The 18,564-nt window shown below is 36.9% G+C and overlaps 1 protein-coding gene across 2 annotated transcripts in view; it reads left to right on the forward strand.

The window, feature by feature from the left end:
- Positions 1 to 18,564, forward strand: part of Thsd7a (thrombospondin type 1 domain containing 7A) — a 387,216-nt gene that overhangs the window by 311,044 nt on the left and 57,608 nt on the right. For both annotated transcript variants that reach the window (XM_028894646.2, XM_028894648.2), the window contains exons 9-11: positions 1,757 to 1,872; positions 9,929 to 10,061; positions 11,191 to 11,294. In XM_028894646.2, the coding sequence (XP_028750479.1) occupies positions 1,757 to 1,872; positions 9,929 to 10,061; positions 11,191 to 11,294 (353 nt within the window). The remainder of the gene's footprint in view (positions 1 to 1,756; positions 1,873 to 9,928; positions 10,062 to 11,190; positions 11,295 to 18,564) is intronic.

Below are 18,564 nucleotides of genomic sequence, written 5' to 3' on the forward strand. Positions count from 1 at the left end.
ACCTTGAATAAGATTGGGAGGAGGGAGGAATCAATTGTTTGATTTAAGCCACAAATGCTAAATACACACAGTTCCAGGGAAAGGAAGCATGTTGGCTAAAACAATTGCCTCACCGAAGGAAGTCGGAATTCATTTTATTGGATGAATCTAGGCTGTATAATTTATCTTTGTGTGTTCACTTAATGACTTTGTTGTTAGTAATTTTGCTCTCCACAGTTAGTCCAGTATCTTGCTGTGGCTATTTCCAAACTAAAAGAATATGTAGAGGGTCAATGATAACATTGTAAATTCAATTGATTTATTTGGAGCTAAATATTTGAAGAGCGTGCAATTGAGTAATGGCCTCCCATTGTTAAAGTTATAAAATGCCTCAATGAAAAGAATTGCTTTCAATAATAATTACTGACCAGTAGCTCCATAATCCCAAAAGAATTCTTTAGATTATATGTTGTATTTTGTCATATTTTCAAGTTAAATTATAACTCCAGTCTTATAAAAAATCTAAATCATAAAAACACATCAATTTCTGTGATTCATACTTAAATATTTTTTGCCCAACACTTTAAAGAGTCCTAATAATTAGGAAAATCCAAGTTTATCCTCAACTAAGCAAGGAGATTATTGTTATTTGACATGTTAAATATTAAATATTTTTAAAAATCAACTTCCAAATAAACCTGAGTATTTAAAGTAAGAGAATATGTATTCTATTTATAACAGAAAAGAGTATTATATTTGTGTGTGAGAAAATGTATGTAGGCAAATAATTACAGGATATGTCGAAAATGAAGTCTCAGCAAATGCTATAAAGAAATTATTGGAAACAAATAGTGTTAACTATTATTACTCACTGTTTACTTCTTTAGAGGTGACTAATATGGAATTGGGAATGAAGGCACACACCTTTAACCCCAGCACTCAGAAAGCAGAGTCAGGCAGATATCTGTGAGTTTGAGGCCAGCCTAGTCTTCATAGTGAGTCCCAGGCCAGCTAAGGCTATACAGTGGGACCCTGTCTCAAAATATAAACAGAGAAAGAAAGAAAAAATGAAAGAAGGAAGGGAGGAAGGAAGGAAGGAAGGAAGGAAGGAAGGAAGGAAGGAAGGAAGGAAGGAAGGAAGGAAGAACAGGATAAAGGAAGGAAGGAAAGGAGGGAGGGAGGGAAGGAGGGAGGGAGGGAGGGAGGGAGGGAGGGAGGGAGGGAGGGAGGGAGGGAGAAAGAGAGAAAGACAGCAAGCAAGTTTGATGGCCTATGTTCAATCCCAGAACCAACAACCAAGCATGGTCTCATGTCCATACCCTCACACACATTCTATTCACACACATGCATGCATACATATGACAGTAATATTAATAATTATTATTATTATTATTGTCATATGATTATGAAATATTTACCTACAGATACAGAAATTTTGTCCTAACATTGGTAATTTGAATTTCTACAAATTTTTATCATGCATATTAGTAATATGTATTTACTAGTGGAGAGATTATCCTAAAGGCAAGGATATAGTGGTTATATTTCTTCTAGAACACATGAGTGTCGTTAAGTATACATATTTATGTGTGTAGTCTTGTGCAAATACGGTTGCAGAGAATTAATTTAACTAAATGGTGCTTGTTAAAAGTGGCCATGAAAGCTAAGTCATAGAGGCTGGTGGCTGTGACTCAGACAGCAAGGAAAACTGGGAGGAAATTGCGATACTTGGCTTTGTGGATTGTTAAAGGCGGAATAATTTCTTTGTTTGTTCTAGGTGTCCTGAAAGCCTTCGGCCTGAAACAGTGAGGCCTTGCTTGCTTCCTTGTAGGAAGGATTGTATCGTGACCCCATACAGTGACTGGACGCCATGTCCCTCTTCATGCAGAGAAGGTATGGGGTGTAGATTCTGAAGGCTCTCCACCCAGGACTTCATCCCGCAGGACATTTGGCTTCTTCTGGATGAGCAATATTTGTGATTCTTACACAGGGCCTTGTTCTCCTGGCTTTTCATGAATGTCAGAACATTTGGATTTCTCCCTGGAAATAATACTGAGTTAGAGGTCCTGGGAGGCAGTAAATTTTATGCCAGAGTATGCCTTGAATTTTTATTATATACCTCAAATTGAAATGATTCTAGATTTTATTAATACATCTTATCTTTCATTAATCCTGAAGAATGTATACTGGTCTTGTGAATTTTTAAGAGAGTTTCCAAGTGACCTCAGTACACATGGCTTCTAACCTACTTATAGGCAAGAAATAGCCTGAGACCAGGTTTACTACAGATTCAATTATGTGGCCCAAGGATGGGAATAAAGCAAAGAGAAAAACGATCGAGTTGACTCCCTGCCAACATTTAATGTGCCATGAGGCATTTCCAAGATGAGTATTTGTTCCCTGCGAGGTTTGGTTTTGCTTTTGTGACTTGCAAAGACTTTTTTTATCATGGTCCGTCCCCTGATAAATCTTTCCTTACCCTTCCGGGCATGGTCTTTTAGCATTCCCACTGAGAGAAATTTTCACACCTTCCATGTGACTTACACAATAACAGCAAATTTTCTCTCAGTGTGACAGACAGCAGAGTCTCCAGTTTTCTCCTTAGCTCTCTCAACCTGTACATTGTCTTTATGCTTTCCTTGTGTTTATACTTCTTGACTCTCACTGGAGATTTGCAATTCAGGGCTAATTTCTAGTTTCATGACTATTCTTAACTTGCTAAATTTTATTCTAAACCACTCAATTTTCTGAATGTTTTAATTGATTGTTTTTACAGATTATCCTGTGTATAGTTGAAGCACAAGTTTGGGAGTTTTTGTTTATGAGATAGGACCTAAGTCGATAGAGCAGGTTTTGCAGTCTTCCTTCCTCGATGTGTCAGTTTCCAGGATTAGAGACGCATACCACCACATCTGGAATATTTCCCTTTATGTTTTGTAGCACACTATTAAAATATTATATGAAACTAAACTGCTAGCAGAGCAAAAAGAGATTTTTTTTTTTATTTCATGTCTTTTAGAATTCTTAGTAGCTTTGGTGGGCAAAGAGTGACTGCCATTGGTCTGCTGGTTTTTGAGACAGAGTTGGTTGGCCCAGGTTGGCCTTGAACTTACTAAGTAGATGAGGATGATCTTGGACTTTTGATGTTCCTGGCCTCACCAAGGGCTGAGATTACAGATATGTAGCACCATGCCATGTTTTGCTAGTGTGCTCTTAAAGGCTAAGCCCATAGCAAGTCTACCAAGTTAGCTATAACCCCAGTCCATGTTAGGTTTTGTAAGATTGTTAATGGATTAACAAACATTAATTTAACTGCAAAAAAAGAAAAATGTTAATGACATGAATTTTCTAAAAAGCAATGACATTTTCTGATTTTTCAAATAGATTTTATGATCTTATTTCTTTATTTTCTTAAAAGCCACATAAAATATGGTTATTATTGACTTGGTCATTATTAAATAACATACTTTTCTATAGGCTGTGAACTCTGAAGTTTTTGGTGCTGTTCATCACTTCAGTGATAAAGTTTATTATATTACATTACATCACATCACATTGCATGTGAAATCTTGGGCTTTGTTAGGCTTATGTTTTGGTTTAGTCTATAATAATAACAAGGTCTTAAAGGACAGACACAGCATGCTTGCATGTGCACACTATATGGCAAATACTTTAGTTGGCTATATTGGAAACAATCTTTCTGAGAAAGCATTGAGATCACAATAAAATAAAACTTTCTTAGAAAATTTGAACTGAATATTATTAATTAGCAATTTCCTAGTACATTTATTATTTTCAATTCTTCATTAAAAGCACTCATTCATCTTTCACTCTATAATGTTTTCAAGTTACTACAATGTGTCAGACTTGATTCTAAATATAAGGTATCAGCAATCAACAAGCTAATATCCTAGAGGCATGAAATGTATAAGGAATTTTTTTTCTAATCTCTTAATTTGTGTAAATAAAGCATTGTCCCTAAGCATGAGGATCCACAAAATAAAAACAGGGGTAAAGAAGAGAAGTAACTTAACTTTGGAAAATTACAAAGTAAGCAAGCTAATAATCTATGATAGAATGTCTAGGCAATATCAAATTCTCATTTAGCCATGTGCTTATAAAGAGATTCTTCAATAGACTGCTAGTATAACTTAATTCATATTCAGCAACCTGAATGTGCAAAAAGGAAAAAGAAAATTAGTGGTTTTGAGCAGGTCAAGACTGCTCCAAGACAGTGCAAAAGGAGAGGGAGATGGGACACCAAGTACAGTCATGGGTACGTATAATAATAATGGTCCCAACAAAGTTCTAGGAAAAGTACATATCAACCCCTGTTGAATCTGGAGAATTTTAATAAGATAAAAAAATTAGATGAACTGTCAAGTTAGGGGAAAAGCCAGTGTATAAAATATTTAGAAATGAAAACATGCAAGTTTGGTGGTTATAACATGAAGTTCTTAACAGAAGCCTGAGTAACTGATACAAGATAAAAGAGAAGACCATGAGACGAGAGGAGGTATAATAGTTTTGAGTGCAGTGTCTAGAATGGAATAAACTTGTTGTTGTTGAAGAAATGAAAGTGGTAACAGAAGTGGAAAGAGGACTAGTAAAGCTTCTTGAGTCTAAAAGGTTGGTAGATGGTGATGTTATGTTAGAAGTTTAGGAGAGTTGGTGATTTTTAAAGGTAGAAGGAAGGAGAAAGAATACCAAATTGCTAAATGGAGCTAAGTAGCATCTGTTAAGGGAAGTGTAGAAAATTTCAATTAAGAAATTGAAGATGAGAGATTGGGTATTCCAAACGAATGTGTAAATAGAAACGTCAGAGGGTAGAGAGGAATGAGAAAATGTGATAGGTTACGTCTATGGACAGTGCTGTGGATCTGACTAACGAAGGAACACTTGGGTGCTGAGTTGGTATAATGGGAGGTATAATGGGTTTAGTTGGATTGATCACTTGGTCAAATAGTGGTAATTGTTCTAAATTAAAACTCAAGTTGCCACTAGATGACAGTTCTTTCCAGGATCTGAGATAGGAGTGACTGCTCAAACCTGCTGACATGGAAGCAAGAGGCGTGCTGGTGATGGAAGATGTGGACAGGAATCTACTTGGGTGGCAAATGTTCTCTCACCTGCACAGCAAACCAGCTCTACCCCCTCTTTAGGTGAAAGCTATATGCTAAATCTCCTAGAAAATATTTTCAAAAACCAGAAAGTTAGGCTCTTAGATTTAAAAGTATATTACTTTAAAAGTAATATACTTAGATTTAAAACATAATATACTAATTTAAATAAATTTAAAAAATAAGATTTTAAATAGTAATATACTTAGATTTAAAAGTATATTACTGTAATTGTGTGTTAAAGACATAAAAGGAGTGGGATTATAGAGGAATAATAGTGGAGGATGCTTTGTGCTCTCCAAGAAGCTTTTGATGCTCCCCTGCTGACTTCTGTAAGTGAGCAAGGGGGGACTATGGCATGCAGAAGAGTAGCCTTTTGCTATGGTCAAGAAAATGAAACAATGGCATGAGGCTAATTTTTCCATTATTTACTTAAGAAATGGTCTAATCCACATGCTGTTAAAATTGCACTGATGCCGGGTGGTGGTGGCACACACCGTTAATCACAGCACTCAGGAGGCAGAGGCAGGCTGATCTCTGTGAGTTCAAGGCCAGCCTGGGCTACAGCGTGAGTTCCAGGACAGGCACAAAGCTACACAGAGAAACCCTGTCTCAAAAAAAAAAAAAAAAATTGCACTGACTTCAGCATATGACTAAAACTTCAAAACACAGTTTTGTTTTCAACAAGAGGCAATGAGAAAAATAATTCAGGAATGTAGTATTTCTTTTTTAATTTAAAATTTCAGGTAAATCCTAAATTTTATGAGTTTTATATTTATTAGAACTTGGAACTATCCTTCTTTTAAAAATCATTTTAAGCCGGGCGGTGGTGGCGCACGCCTTTAATCCCAGCACTTGGGAGACAGATGCAGGCGGATCTTTGTGAGTTTGAGGCCAGCCTGGGCTACCAAGTGAGTTCCAGGAAAGGCGCAAAGCTACACAGAGAAACCCTGTCTCGAAAAAAAAAAAAAAATTATTTTAAGGAGGTAAAATTATAGTGTATTATTGCAGAAAATGGAAATAATTATTTAGGTTTCAGGAATAATAAAAAGGGAGCATTTGAAACATTCATTTCTCTCCCATGATACACCTTGAAAAAGAACCAATGTCAATAAAGATCAATATTAACTTGTGGGTAGTTTGGTCCTCAACTGGTTGTGTACTAGTTGAATTTCAAAAAATTATTCATGAATTTTGAAAAATGTCACTTTAATTTATAAATAATTTTTGAATAGAATTTGTTACTCTAATTTATAAAAAGTAAGTTCTTGTGATCAAATAATGAATTTAAATGTTCAAGTTCTATTTGCTCCCCTTTTTGCACACTGATTGCCTTGAGAGCCAGACAGAATGTTGCAGGAACCGTATTCTCTTCTCACCCCCTAAATCAATCATATACTAGAATTACCCCAAAGATCTAAAGATTACCTTTGTATTTTACTTCTTGAATCAATCTTTACTTTACCAATTCACATATTGCTACTCCAACTGGCTACTCACCTTTTGACTAGTGTAACAAAGAAATTTTGCTCTTAATTCCTTCCATAAGTAATTTCTTTGATGAAATATACTTTGAATTTTTTGAGATAACTGAAATGTACTTTCTTAATTTGTTACCTTACAAAATCAGTTATTTTGCATGCATAATTCCCTTTTCTTATTCTATCTTACATAGGGATTTCTGAGTAAAAATAAGGCACACAGGAGCCTTTATAATTTTGTGCTCATTATTTCTCAATGATATGAATTGTTTGTGCTTAATTCTCAATGTACAGGTTTGTTTGTACTTAATCCTCAATGTACAGGCTTTGGACCTAGTACTTATTTCAGGGAATGGACAGAAAAAAACAGAACATGCTAATAAACCATATGAATGGGTGAAAAATAAATGTTTTCTCATTCAATAAATATTTATAAAGCACTTCCTATTTGTGGGCAATTTTGTGAGTGTTCACAGAGATAAGAAGAAACCCTGTATATATTTCCAAACACATTTAATAAACTCAGCATAAATATACACAAAGAGTTATCAAATTTCAAGCTTACTACCAAAAGTTGTTTGTGAATAATATTCCTTTTTTACCCCCACGGATTCTGTGGGTCCATACCCTGATTGAGTCCTAAAGTGAATGCACAAGCAAATTCTTAACCATAGTCAGAAGAATCAAGGATGTCCTGATACACTCTGTGCAACACCATTAAATTTCCTCTCTGAGTACTACAGCGCTGAAGTATTCCAATGTAATCAGGACACAGCTTTTGCCCTATGGCTACCTAAGGTGAAAGATTTTGAATTTAGTATAAGAATAAATGGATTGCCACTGTGTAGTCAATTAAAGTAGAAAAATACCCATAGTCTTTGATTTCCAGTATACATGTGTATAATTTTAATAAAATTATATCAGAAGAATATTACAGGCTTGTATTTCAGATAACATGTGTGTTTCAAAAGTAGAAACAAAGAAAAAAGAAAAACAGACACTGGAGCACATGAACTGGAATATCCTTGACTATGTTCCAGGTGACATCTAGACAGTTCATGCTTAGGAACTTCAGCTTATAAGGTGTCATTGAGGCTAAGCTTACTGTCCGCTCCAATCCCCAGCCCTTTGGCCTTATTTCTGTGTCTAATTGCCTTATGTGAATCGAGAAAGGTTAGCAAGTGACTTTCTCTAAATATTTTGACCACTTGGGAAACAAAAATCCATATTCTGGTGATCTTTTCCTAATGAAGAAGACAAAGAAAGAGAGAGACTGAGGGAGAGAGGGATGGAAGGAAGGAAGAAAACAAAGAAATCCCTCTAGATATTAACCAAATGATCAGATGTTTATTTAGTTTACATACGCTTTTTTAAAATATTAAAAGTTAATCCTAGGCATATACTAAAATAAATATTCAAAATAATAGAATGGTGGAACTAAGTATTGAACCGGGAGGGTATGAAGGCAAACTAAGAAAAATATGAATGAGAAAAATCAAAGTTAATGTATGTTCCTGCAATGGAGGAAAATTAGCTCTGAGAGTCCAGTGACCAAAATGAAAAACACAAGGATAGTGGATTCTGCAGAGCCTCAAGAGAAATGAAAATGCTCCTTGCTCTGAGTTGTTAGAGACATCTATCACATGGGCTTGAAGCTAGAAGTCATTTGAACACTATAATAAATAGAAAAGTATTGGTAACACTGCATTTCTACTGGCATTTCTTAGATCTTCTCTAGACAAATATTAAATATGTAAAATCCAGTCAGTATTCAAATTTATATTGTTACCAAAAAACTCCACAGTGGTGCTCCCAAATACTTCAATTCCTAGTTGCCAGCAATTTTAGTCCCAAATTCCCCACTCCATTAACTATAGTATTCCAATTATTCATTAACATAATTATTGTAGTTATAAACATGATTCACACACAATGGAAATAATCCTTAGCAATTCACAATAATCCAGAATCTTAAATTGGAACAAGGTGCACATAGTCACCCATTCAGTCAATTCTGTGCTCTCCCTTTCCATGACTGTTCATCACATATTCCTGAAAGGCTTTTAAAATAGACTCTTAAACCCTACTATCAGAAATAATGACTCAGAAGTCCTGGGTTTGGGCTCAGCTGTCTGCTGTTATTGTTCCTGTTTTTAAAGAGGTTATCCAACAGAATCATTCAGAAATCGCTGGTACCTGACCAGCTCTCTGTCTAGCACAAGAGTCCTCTCTAAGCATGGCTGCCATTGTTTGCCCACCAGTGTTAAGGGACACCTTGAGTTCATGAAAAAGGATTCTGTTGTGGGAAATTTTTCACTTTCAAATCATTTTATCTTATAACCACAATAACTTCTTTTCCCTTCTGATTAAACTCTGGTTGTTAAAGGTTGTAAACTTTATAAAGATCCCGCTGTCCTGTAGTCTGTGCATGGAATATTTAAAAATCTTGCAAATTAATGTAAATGCATCAGGAATTATATTATCTGCTGACATAATTCTCTATAGAATTATTTTCTAAGTGAAACTGTACCATGCAGCTACTCACCCTTAAAAAACACATGTATTGAAAGTTGAATATCAGAGATGGTAAATGTGTATATTTATAATCTAAAAAGCAAATTTGAACATTCTTTAATCAGTAAAACATTCTACTGTCAGACTGTTACCTTTCTTGAAGGTAAAGTTCCCCCACCACCAGTTTTTAGAAATCCTTTGGAGTTATTTACTTACAGTAATTGCTGCTATTTTTGACACTTACCTAAAAAAAAAGTCTTTCTCTAGGAAACGTCTTTTGTTTCTCTACATAGAGCATGATGCTCAGAGTGTGGCCTGAATTGAAGCTCTTAGGCTGCTTAGCATGAATAATAAATAGCTGGAATAATTTATAAGTTATGAGTTTCAAATTAAGAGAGTAACAAAGAAAGAGCAGTATAACATTGACTATATCCTCCTGAGGAAGGTTCACAACAAGTGTATGTGCTCCACATGGCAAACACAGCTACATGAGATGACATGAAAATAAACTTACAGTAAGGGGAAGGATTTAATTAGACCTGTCGTATTTCTCAAGGGGACAGAAAATATGAAAGAACAGTGACTTTGTAACTGTACAGTAGAAGACTGGTTGACTGTGGAATGGTTTCTCTTCATTCTTTACATTTTAAAATATAAACTGATTTGGTTTTAAATATAAGAGGTCTGTGAGACAATTAGTAAATGATTCGATGAAATAAAGCCTCTCATTCGGACATGTCACAGCACATGTTGCTGGAGGCGGGGGAATTTCTTCAACACCAACTGCTATTGAGAGAGATTCTAAATGCAGGTTGGAACGTTGCTTCATTTCAGGGGACTCTGGAACCAGGAAGCAGTCTCGACATCGGGTCATCATTCAGCTGCCAGCCAATGGAGGCCGGGACTGCTCAGACCCTTTATATGAAGAGAAGGCTTGTGAGGCCCCTCCCACGTGTTACAGCTACAGGTAAAGGGGGAAAGGAAGTAGATGGTGCACTGGGTAATTCCTGATCACATCTGTCAAGCTGATATCCCTTCCACCACCTCAGTAGGCTGTTTAGAAGTTTCAAAGAACTTCACTTCTGAAATTACCTCTCCCAAGGCAAATATATGTGTCAATTTCCCAACTGTGTGTGTAGGTAGCTCCAGGAGGTGAGGAGAATGTCTTATGTTGATATAAACTATAAGAAACGCATAAAAAAGTTAACAATTATAAGTCCCTTAGGAAGGGACTTCTTTGTCACAGGGGAATAACCTTGTCTCCAAAGAGCACCTGTTTCTACTAAGTGTGAGCATTGAGGCTTAGGAAGTGACATTATTCTTTTGTAATGCTAGTGAGATGTTTGTCTGTTCTATTCATCTATTAGCAACTCCAAGAAAGTTGAAGTCATTGAAGTTACACATAACCTGAAATTTTTATTGCAGAAATATGGCTTCCTTGCCAATATTCTCACTGAAGCTTGCTGAAGTGTATCATTGCAGCCCTGACAGCAAATGAAACACTATGTACTATGACAATCATTAATTAAATGTGTGATCATAACACGATAACTTAAGTGGAGATTAGTGGTAAACTGCCATATTAATACGTGTATCATTAATTCACAGGTGACAGATGTCATTACTGTATGTTTACACTGTGAACATTATTGACTATTTGCCCCACATATTGATTTTTGAAATTTGTTTTTGTTACGGGATATTATAATTTCAGTTGCTGTTACCCATGCAGTGATCATTGAAAGCTCATTATAGAGAAGACTCTTGGCCTGACTGGAGTTTACTTAGTGGAATGCAACACTTTTGGGGCCAACTGGGACATCTCTTGGAAGTGTGAATAAGAAGTCCAAATGCTCTTTGTCACTCTGGGAAGCCTGTTTCTACAGAACTTGCCAATCATATAGTCTTGTCTCTTGTGCCATAGGAAGAATTTTGTATTTAACAGTGTTTTTAGAAGGGGTTCGTTTGTAGCTAAATTAAACTTAGGAAAAACGTCATATGGCTAAACAACCTGCTTTTTGTTAACACTACATTATCTCTGTGATTTGCCCGCCACCTCTGCTTCTTCTCACTGAGATTTTATTCTTCTCCTCTAGGTGGAAGACACACAAATGGCGCAGGTGCCAGTTAGTTCCTTGGAGCATCCAACAGGATGTGCCTGGAGCTCAGGAAGGCTGTGGGCCTGGACGGCAGGCAAGAGGTGGGAGGCTGCACACCAAAGTCGATTTGCTCTGCATTTCTCCAGTACTCTTTCTTATATCTCTCACATCACTGCCTTGTTGCATTTTGCTTTAATATCAGACTTGGCATGCAGAGTAGAGCATATAGGAACAGCTTTACCCTGTTCTACAAAACACCGGAAAACTTAGCTTTTGAAATTGTGTTCTTTAGAATGAACACATAACTGTTGAGCTCTTCTCTCGTTGATAGGTATAAGAAAATCAGGTGCAGGTTTTGGTTATGGCATAAATAATGTTATAACTAAGCATTTTGTGTGTTTCTAAATAATAGTAATTTACAGCACTTTCCTTGACATCCTAACAATCACTGTGATTCATGATCCTTGTTTGTATGCATCATATTTGTCCATGCACACAATGTAAGGTAACTGCATAGCTTTCCTAGAATTCTCCATGGTAACATTCCTAATATTGCACAGGCTGTCCATGAACCTGATCATACTTGGCACTGGCTTTTAAATGGCATATTTATTGACTCAAAGCTTGCAGTGTGTGAAATAGACATTCTGCACTGCTATAAGACACAGAATCCTGCAGAACTGTGTGGTGGAAAGTTTTCACATTTGCATTAACCATGTGCTGGATTTTCTAGGAAATAAATCTCAAGGTTTGGAGAACATTGTTCATCCCATTGCATGAAATAGAAAATTTGGTGTTTAGATATTTCATTATTTTTACTTATACAAACTGTCAATAGTTCTTCCAGAGTGTGGGAACAGGTTCTAGCAAGCATGCAGATTAAAATCTCTGGGTTTAGGGTCCAGGTGCATTTATTTACCTGAGGATAGACATGAGTTTTCTGAAGGGGTGGATCTTTCTTTGGCTGTTGTGAGTGAGTGGTGTGTGTGTGTGTGTGTGTGTGTGTGTGTGTGTGTGTGTGTGTGTACATACTGCAGGGGCCTTATCAATTCTTTGAGACAGCCTGGCACTATCCAAGTGGTGGCCTTCCTTGGTTTCTGGGTCTTGAGTTACTCACAGTCACACAATTCTGACTTTATCTTTCCTTCTCATCTCCATCATAAACCTTAGATAAAAATGACTCTGACTAGAGCTGTATTGAACTGAGAGTCACCCTTCCCATTGTAATTTTTTCTTCAAAAAGTTGAGTAAGGCAAAGCCTGATCACTCACTGATAACTCTTCCTTTAAATCAAGTGTGAACTCATTTCTGGTTCTACGCAGAGTTGCTAATGATCAGGGGCACAGGTGAGTTTGGAAATCCAGATATACAAGCTTCAGTTCCAATTCTAGTACAAGTGCAAGGTGAGCTTTCCTCATTTAGTCACTCTTCTACATGGAAAAGAAAAAATCTGGTAGAATTCTTTCCATTTTAATATATCACCACACACAAATGGTACTCAGAGATTTATGGTCAGAATATGAAGGTATATTTAATAGAATACCACTAGAGAAAATGCTGGATGATTGTCCTGGCAGGTTTTGTGTCAACTTGACAGAGCTAGAGTCATCTGAGGAGGGAGCCTCAGTTGAGAAAATGTCTCCATAAATTGGCCTGTAGGCGGGCCTGTAGGCAGGCCTGTAGTACATTTTCTTTTTTTTTTTTTTTTTTTTTTTTTTTGGTTTTTCGAGACAGGGTTTCTCTGTGTAGCTTTGCGCCTTTCCTGGAGCTCACTTGGTAGCCCAGGCTGGCCTCGAACTCACAGAGATCCGCCTGGCTCTGCCTCCCGAGTGCTGGGATTAAAGGCGTGCGCCACCACCGCCCGGCTACATTTTCTTAATTAGTTATTGATGTGGGAGGACCCAGCCCATTGCATGTGGTGCCATCATGGGCTGGTGGTCCTGGGTTCTATAAGAAAGTGGGCTGAGCAAGCCTTGAGGAGCAAACCATTCCTTCATACCTTGTGCATCAGCTCCTGCCTACACATTCCTGCCCTGCTTCAGTTCCTATCCTGACTTCCTTCAATGAGAAAGGGTGATATGAAATCATAATCCAAATAAACCCTTTCCTTCCTGAGTTGCTTTTAGTCATGGTGTTCCCTCACAACAAGAGTAGCCCTAACTAAGACAGTGATGAAAGTGGTATACATAGGAAACGGCTTCATATTGCAAAACTCTACTATTAAAGGCTGAACAAACTTGAGTGACTCACTTCCTCCCTTGAGACTAAAAAGCCTTGACGAACTGTGCACACATTGTCTTCATTGAAAGATAATTCCTTCCCCTTCCTGTCAGTCCATGGCCCTGGTGACTGTGCACAGAATGTCACAGAGCACAGAAGCAACAGTATGAACGAGGACATCTTGCTGTTTAGACACACGGTCTGTGCAGAAACTGATTTTTTTTTTATGATGATCGTTGACTTTATCATTTCCAAATCTCATAGACTCTGTTATTTTCTGGTCCTAGTGAGTACTTTTAATATCTAATACACTTACCCACTTCTTCTGTGAAAAAGGAAGTTGTCTTTGGCCTCCTCAATGCCACTTTCTTTGGGTTTTTGAAAGTTCATTTGTTGGCTTCCTGTTTGGTGGCACTTCCTCCGCTAGTCTTCAGGCAATTCTGGCACAGTCTATTCCTGGCACAGTCCCCCCAATGCTCACTCTGTCCCAGTAATCTTATGAATTTCAGAAAATCTGGGGGGACAACATTGCATTATAGTAACTGGTTTGTGTGTAACTGACTTTAGGATAATAACTTTCATGAAAAAGGATTTCTTGTCTTTATTATTCCAGCCTGTGGAGATTTCTTTTTCTTGCCTATGTTCCTATGGGGCATGAGATGGAGAGAAGTATCTTTTGTTCTTGGAAAGAGAGAAATGTTTTCTTACATTGATATTCATGGTTGATTCCAGAACCGTGAATGATTCATTTGTCAGTGTCTCGCTGTCTTTATCATCGACATCATATGGTCACAGGCAAAATAAAATTAAAGAAAGTGTTTTCCTTTAGTGATTAAAGTAATCATGTTGCATTAATTCAATCAGCAAAGTCTATGGAATGGGCACTTCTGTGTTGTCTAGTATTTCAGACTTTCTAGTCTAGCTACTCATTCATTTGGGACTGCATTGAAGAGGCTGTGCAAAAAGAACCATGGGTGTTGTGAAAGGATAGGGATATTGACACCAAGGAGCTTGCATTTGTTAGGGAAATGAGAGCATTTACTCTGACCCAACAAATAGGACTTCAACACTAAAAGCGATTGATTGCAAATCTGATCATTTGAAGTTGAAGGAGCAAGAAAGACTTAAAGGAAGTGCTTCTACTTGACTTGTCCCATCTTCCTAGAATAAGCAGAAAGAGGAGTGGAACGTACAAGCCAATCAATTCTATAAGCTAAGCATTTGAGGTAAGAAAAGCAATTAATAAGCTCATAGAAAAGTGGGTAGGTTGAGGCTGCAAAGATGTGAGCTGGAGCCTGGGGAGATTTTGTGGAGACCTATAAATGTCAGGATCAGTGTTTGAGACCATGTTCAATAAGTGAAAAGAGCAAGGCCTGATGAAAGCAGCGTTTTATCTGTCAGCATGTGCAGAATAAATTAGAACGATAAGACACTTGGATCCAGCTTCTGGCTAAGATACTGTTGGAACAATAAGAGGCTGAAGTATGTGGCTTAGATGAGAGCCACAGTATGAAAATGGACAAAAAAAAATTGGCAATGGATTTAATATAGTGAAGATGTTCATAGGATTTCACAAAAGAATATAATGCATAATAGAAATACAAGTTAAAGTTGAACCTTGTGCTCCTTAACTTCAATATTTTCAGCTTCATAATAGTTCTGTTGCTGTAAATAACATTATTATGAATGCAGAGCTAATTTGGGAAGTTCTAGTTTGTATAATTTGCATAGTATAGTCACCAAGTAGAAAGCACCTACTCTGAAGCTGAAACAGATATGTAACTGTAAAGGTGGCATACAATGATAGATGACTATTTGACCAACATTCTATAAGTGATTTGTTGTACTATAGGAAACCTCAAACCTCCAAAATATTGTGTGTGTGTGTATAAACATAGTAATAATGTTTTACATATTTCTTTTTTCTCCAGCTTACTCACATCCAAAAGTTTTTAGTTATTTCTTTTAGTCTAAAGAATTTAGATTAAAATTAATATTTCTGTAACTTACTAACTTTAAGTTAGCATTTCCTTCTTTACATCAGGAGTCCATTATATGAATTAAAATATAGTCACAACTATTAAAAACCATGCTAGAACTCTAACAATAGACATAATTAATGTACGGCCTTTATAAAATGATTTGTTTAAACTATGGCCTGTCAACAAAATCCAGTCCACAGCCTGTTTGTTTGTAGTTAACATTGTATTGGAACACAGCCATACCCATTTCTTTATGCATTGTCTATGGCTGATTTCAAGATACATGGCAAAGTTCAGTATCCACAAGAGACAATATATCTCAGAAAGCAAAAATTATTTACTATCTCAGCTTTGCAGAAAAAAAAATGACTAGTCCCAATCTAAATTGAGAAGTAAATAATCATTGATATAGCTACAACTTCTATTAGTATAATCAATAGTATTAGATAGTCCTACCTTGTCCTTAGCTCAAGTTTCCAAATTAAGACCATCAGTGAAAAAACCTATTTAAAGTTACGAGATAGGCAGGCTCCAAAATCTATTATAGTAATAAAATACCTCCTTTAAGAATGAAATAGCAGCATTCTTTGGAAAATATCAGAATACAGTATTGACTTTCTGAACTCCAGCAGTAAAGTTTTTAAAGAAAAAAATAAAGATAAAACCTGAAAATACAGAGAGTGTGGAAGACAAGAGACAGAAACTGTTGTCGGGTTTTTTCAATTCTTTTCTCTAATGATGAATCATATCACAGCTAGATGTTAATTTCTGGCTCACTCATGATGTATTGCATAGAGAGGAATCAAAGTGCTTGTTTTGTGTAATAAATATGCATATCTCAGCACATTACTTGCAAGGTCCTGTTATGGTTCAGTTTTTCTCAGATTTGAGCTTTCACATCACTAGAGGAGTATAACAGTAGATTCTGTCCCATCGAATAGTCTTTTGTAAAATAAATACATAATCATTAGTGTGCTGTAGTTGCCGTAACAGTATACCACAAGTTCAAAGTGCTAAGGAACTCAATTTCTGGTGATGGCTTTTTTTCTGGATTTTAGAGAACATTTTCCCTGTAACTTATGGAAGAGAGAGAGAAAGAGCTAGAGAGACAGAGACAGAGAGACAGACAGGCCAGGCAGAGAGACTGAGAGGCATACACAAACATAGAGGGAAGCTCTCTCTGAGAGCATCAGTATCATCATAAGAAAACACTCCCTTGTGAACATATATAACCCTGGTTACCTTACCAAGTTTCCATCTCATGACTCCATTATTCTGGGATTAGAACCTCAATCTCTGAATATTAGGAAAATACAACTCAGGCCATATCAACGTCTTAAACTTTCTGTCATGATCACAGGTCTATAAGTCTGTTATATTGAGCTTTCTTAAAAAACTGTATAAACAGAGTAATACCAGTCCCTAAAGCTAATGTAAATTTCCTGAATAGTATTCAATATGATTAATGGCAGCATAAACAAATATTTCTTAAATGCATGCTACACAATTCATGTTGCCTTGTACTATTTGCCCGTTGAGCAAATAAAATATATAGATGATAATTTCATATGGTATGAAGTATTCTAAAGCATACATGATTTGAGTTTCAAGGCAAATTAATAATGTATATATTATTATTACTGTATAAGCGCAACAACAATAGAAAATTTGGAGGAAGAAATCAGAGGTAACTACTGCCATACACCTAGTGAAAGAGGAAATTACATTTACACACAGGGTGACTCGAGGAAAAGAGCACGATGTGAAATCTATACACTTAAGGGCAGTGTATTGGCTGGTTTCTCTGGGGCTTCTCTGAATGCACTTGAGGCAGACAGACATCCCTCAGGGAATGAAATACCAAGTGGAAAAAAAAATGGATTATTTTGTCAATTAAAAACAAAAACAAACAAACAAAAAGAGAAGCAGCGGATTATCTAATGGCTTAAGAACAAAAAATAGAGAAATAAAGGAGGTGTTAAATAATTAAGAGGATTTAGTGATTTTAAAAGCTTGCTTCATATCACTCAAGTCATTTGTATGTAAACATGTCATAGAACAGCAGCCTGTACTGTCTGTTCTCTCTGGTCGCCTTTCTACTCTTCAGATGGTATTTAGAAGACTAAGCCACTGCTTCACCAGGTGAGTAGATTGTTGAATCCTGGCCATATTCATGGATAAAGTTAGCACTGGGTTTGCATTAGGAATAAAATACATGGCGCATAACAATGATAATTTTGGGCAGCCCACACCTGACTGTAGATCTCATGCCTTCTTCTCCTGACTGCATGAGCGTGACAGTTCCTCAGATTTCTCCACCAATTAATCCCCAGTTCCTCGGATCCCTCAAATCAACCAGGCACTAGCCCTTAGCCAGCATGTAACCAATGTCTATGCAGGCACGGAAGGCTTCTGCTTCTAGCTCTTCATGTCTTATTTCACCAGTCACCAGAGCAGAGGTGGTGGCCCAGGCTAAAGTAAGATTTGGTGGCATTCGAAGTTAAAAGACCACAGAAAGGCTGACTGGCAAGGGCCTACAAGTAATAGTCAGTGGCTAGAAAACAATATTGTTGGATACTAGAAATAACTGAAGGCCCAGGTCAGACTGGAAGCATCACTTCAAAACCATCAGAGAGATTAGTATTTGAAGACAAGTGGATTCTAGGAAACCAGAAAGTCTGAGGGACATTCAGGATTACTATTATGCATGGTTGGACCATCTCAGTGGAGTATATACCTGGAGCCAGAGCTGACACACGCCAGCCTGGGGGTTCAGAATCTAGACGTGAAAAGGAAGCTGAATGCTGAGCCCTCCTACCCCTCCCTGGGATGAAAGGATTTCACAATGGCCTGGACAGCAGCAGCTCTATGCAAACATCTAAAATATGACCTCCTGTAGGGTCATGGATGGCGACACAATGTCTGAGTCAGTGAAACCACAGATTAGAGTACAAAGTCAGTAGAAGTAGGGTACCCTCTGGAGAAGAGGGAGCCAGCAAAAGTTCAAAGGTCAATGAACATAAAAAAATACTAGTAATGGCATATTTCAGATTATTTCCTTATTTTTTCTCAACAATTATTCTAAAGAAAAATAGCAGCTTCTGCTATTTAAATATGAGTATGTAATTCTGGGCTTTATTATTTGTTATACATTAGTGGAAGAGCATGG

The sequence above is a fragment of the Peromyscus leucopus genome, chromosome 3, assembly GCF_004664715.2.
Source record: "Peromyscus leucopus breed LL Stock chromosome 3, UCI_PerLeu_2.1, whole genome shotgun sequence".
Taxonomy (NCBI): Eukaryota; Metazoa; Chordata; class Mammalia; order Rodentia; family Cricetidae; genus Peromyscus; species Peromyscus leucopus.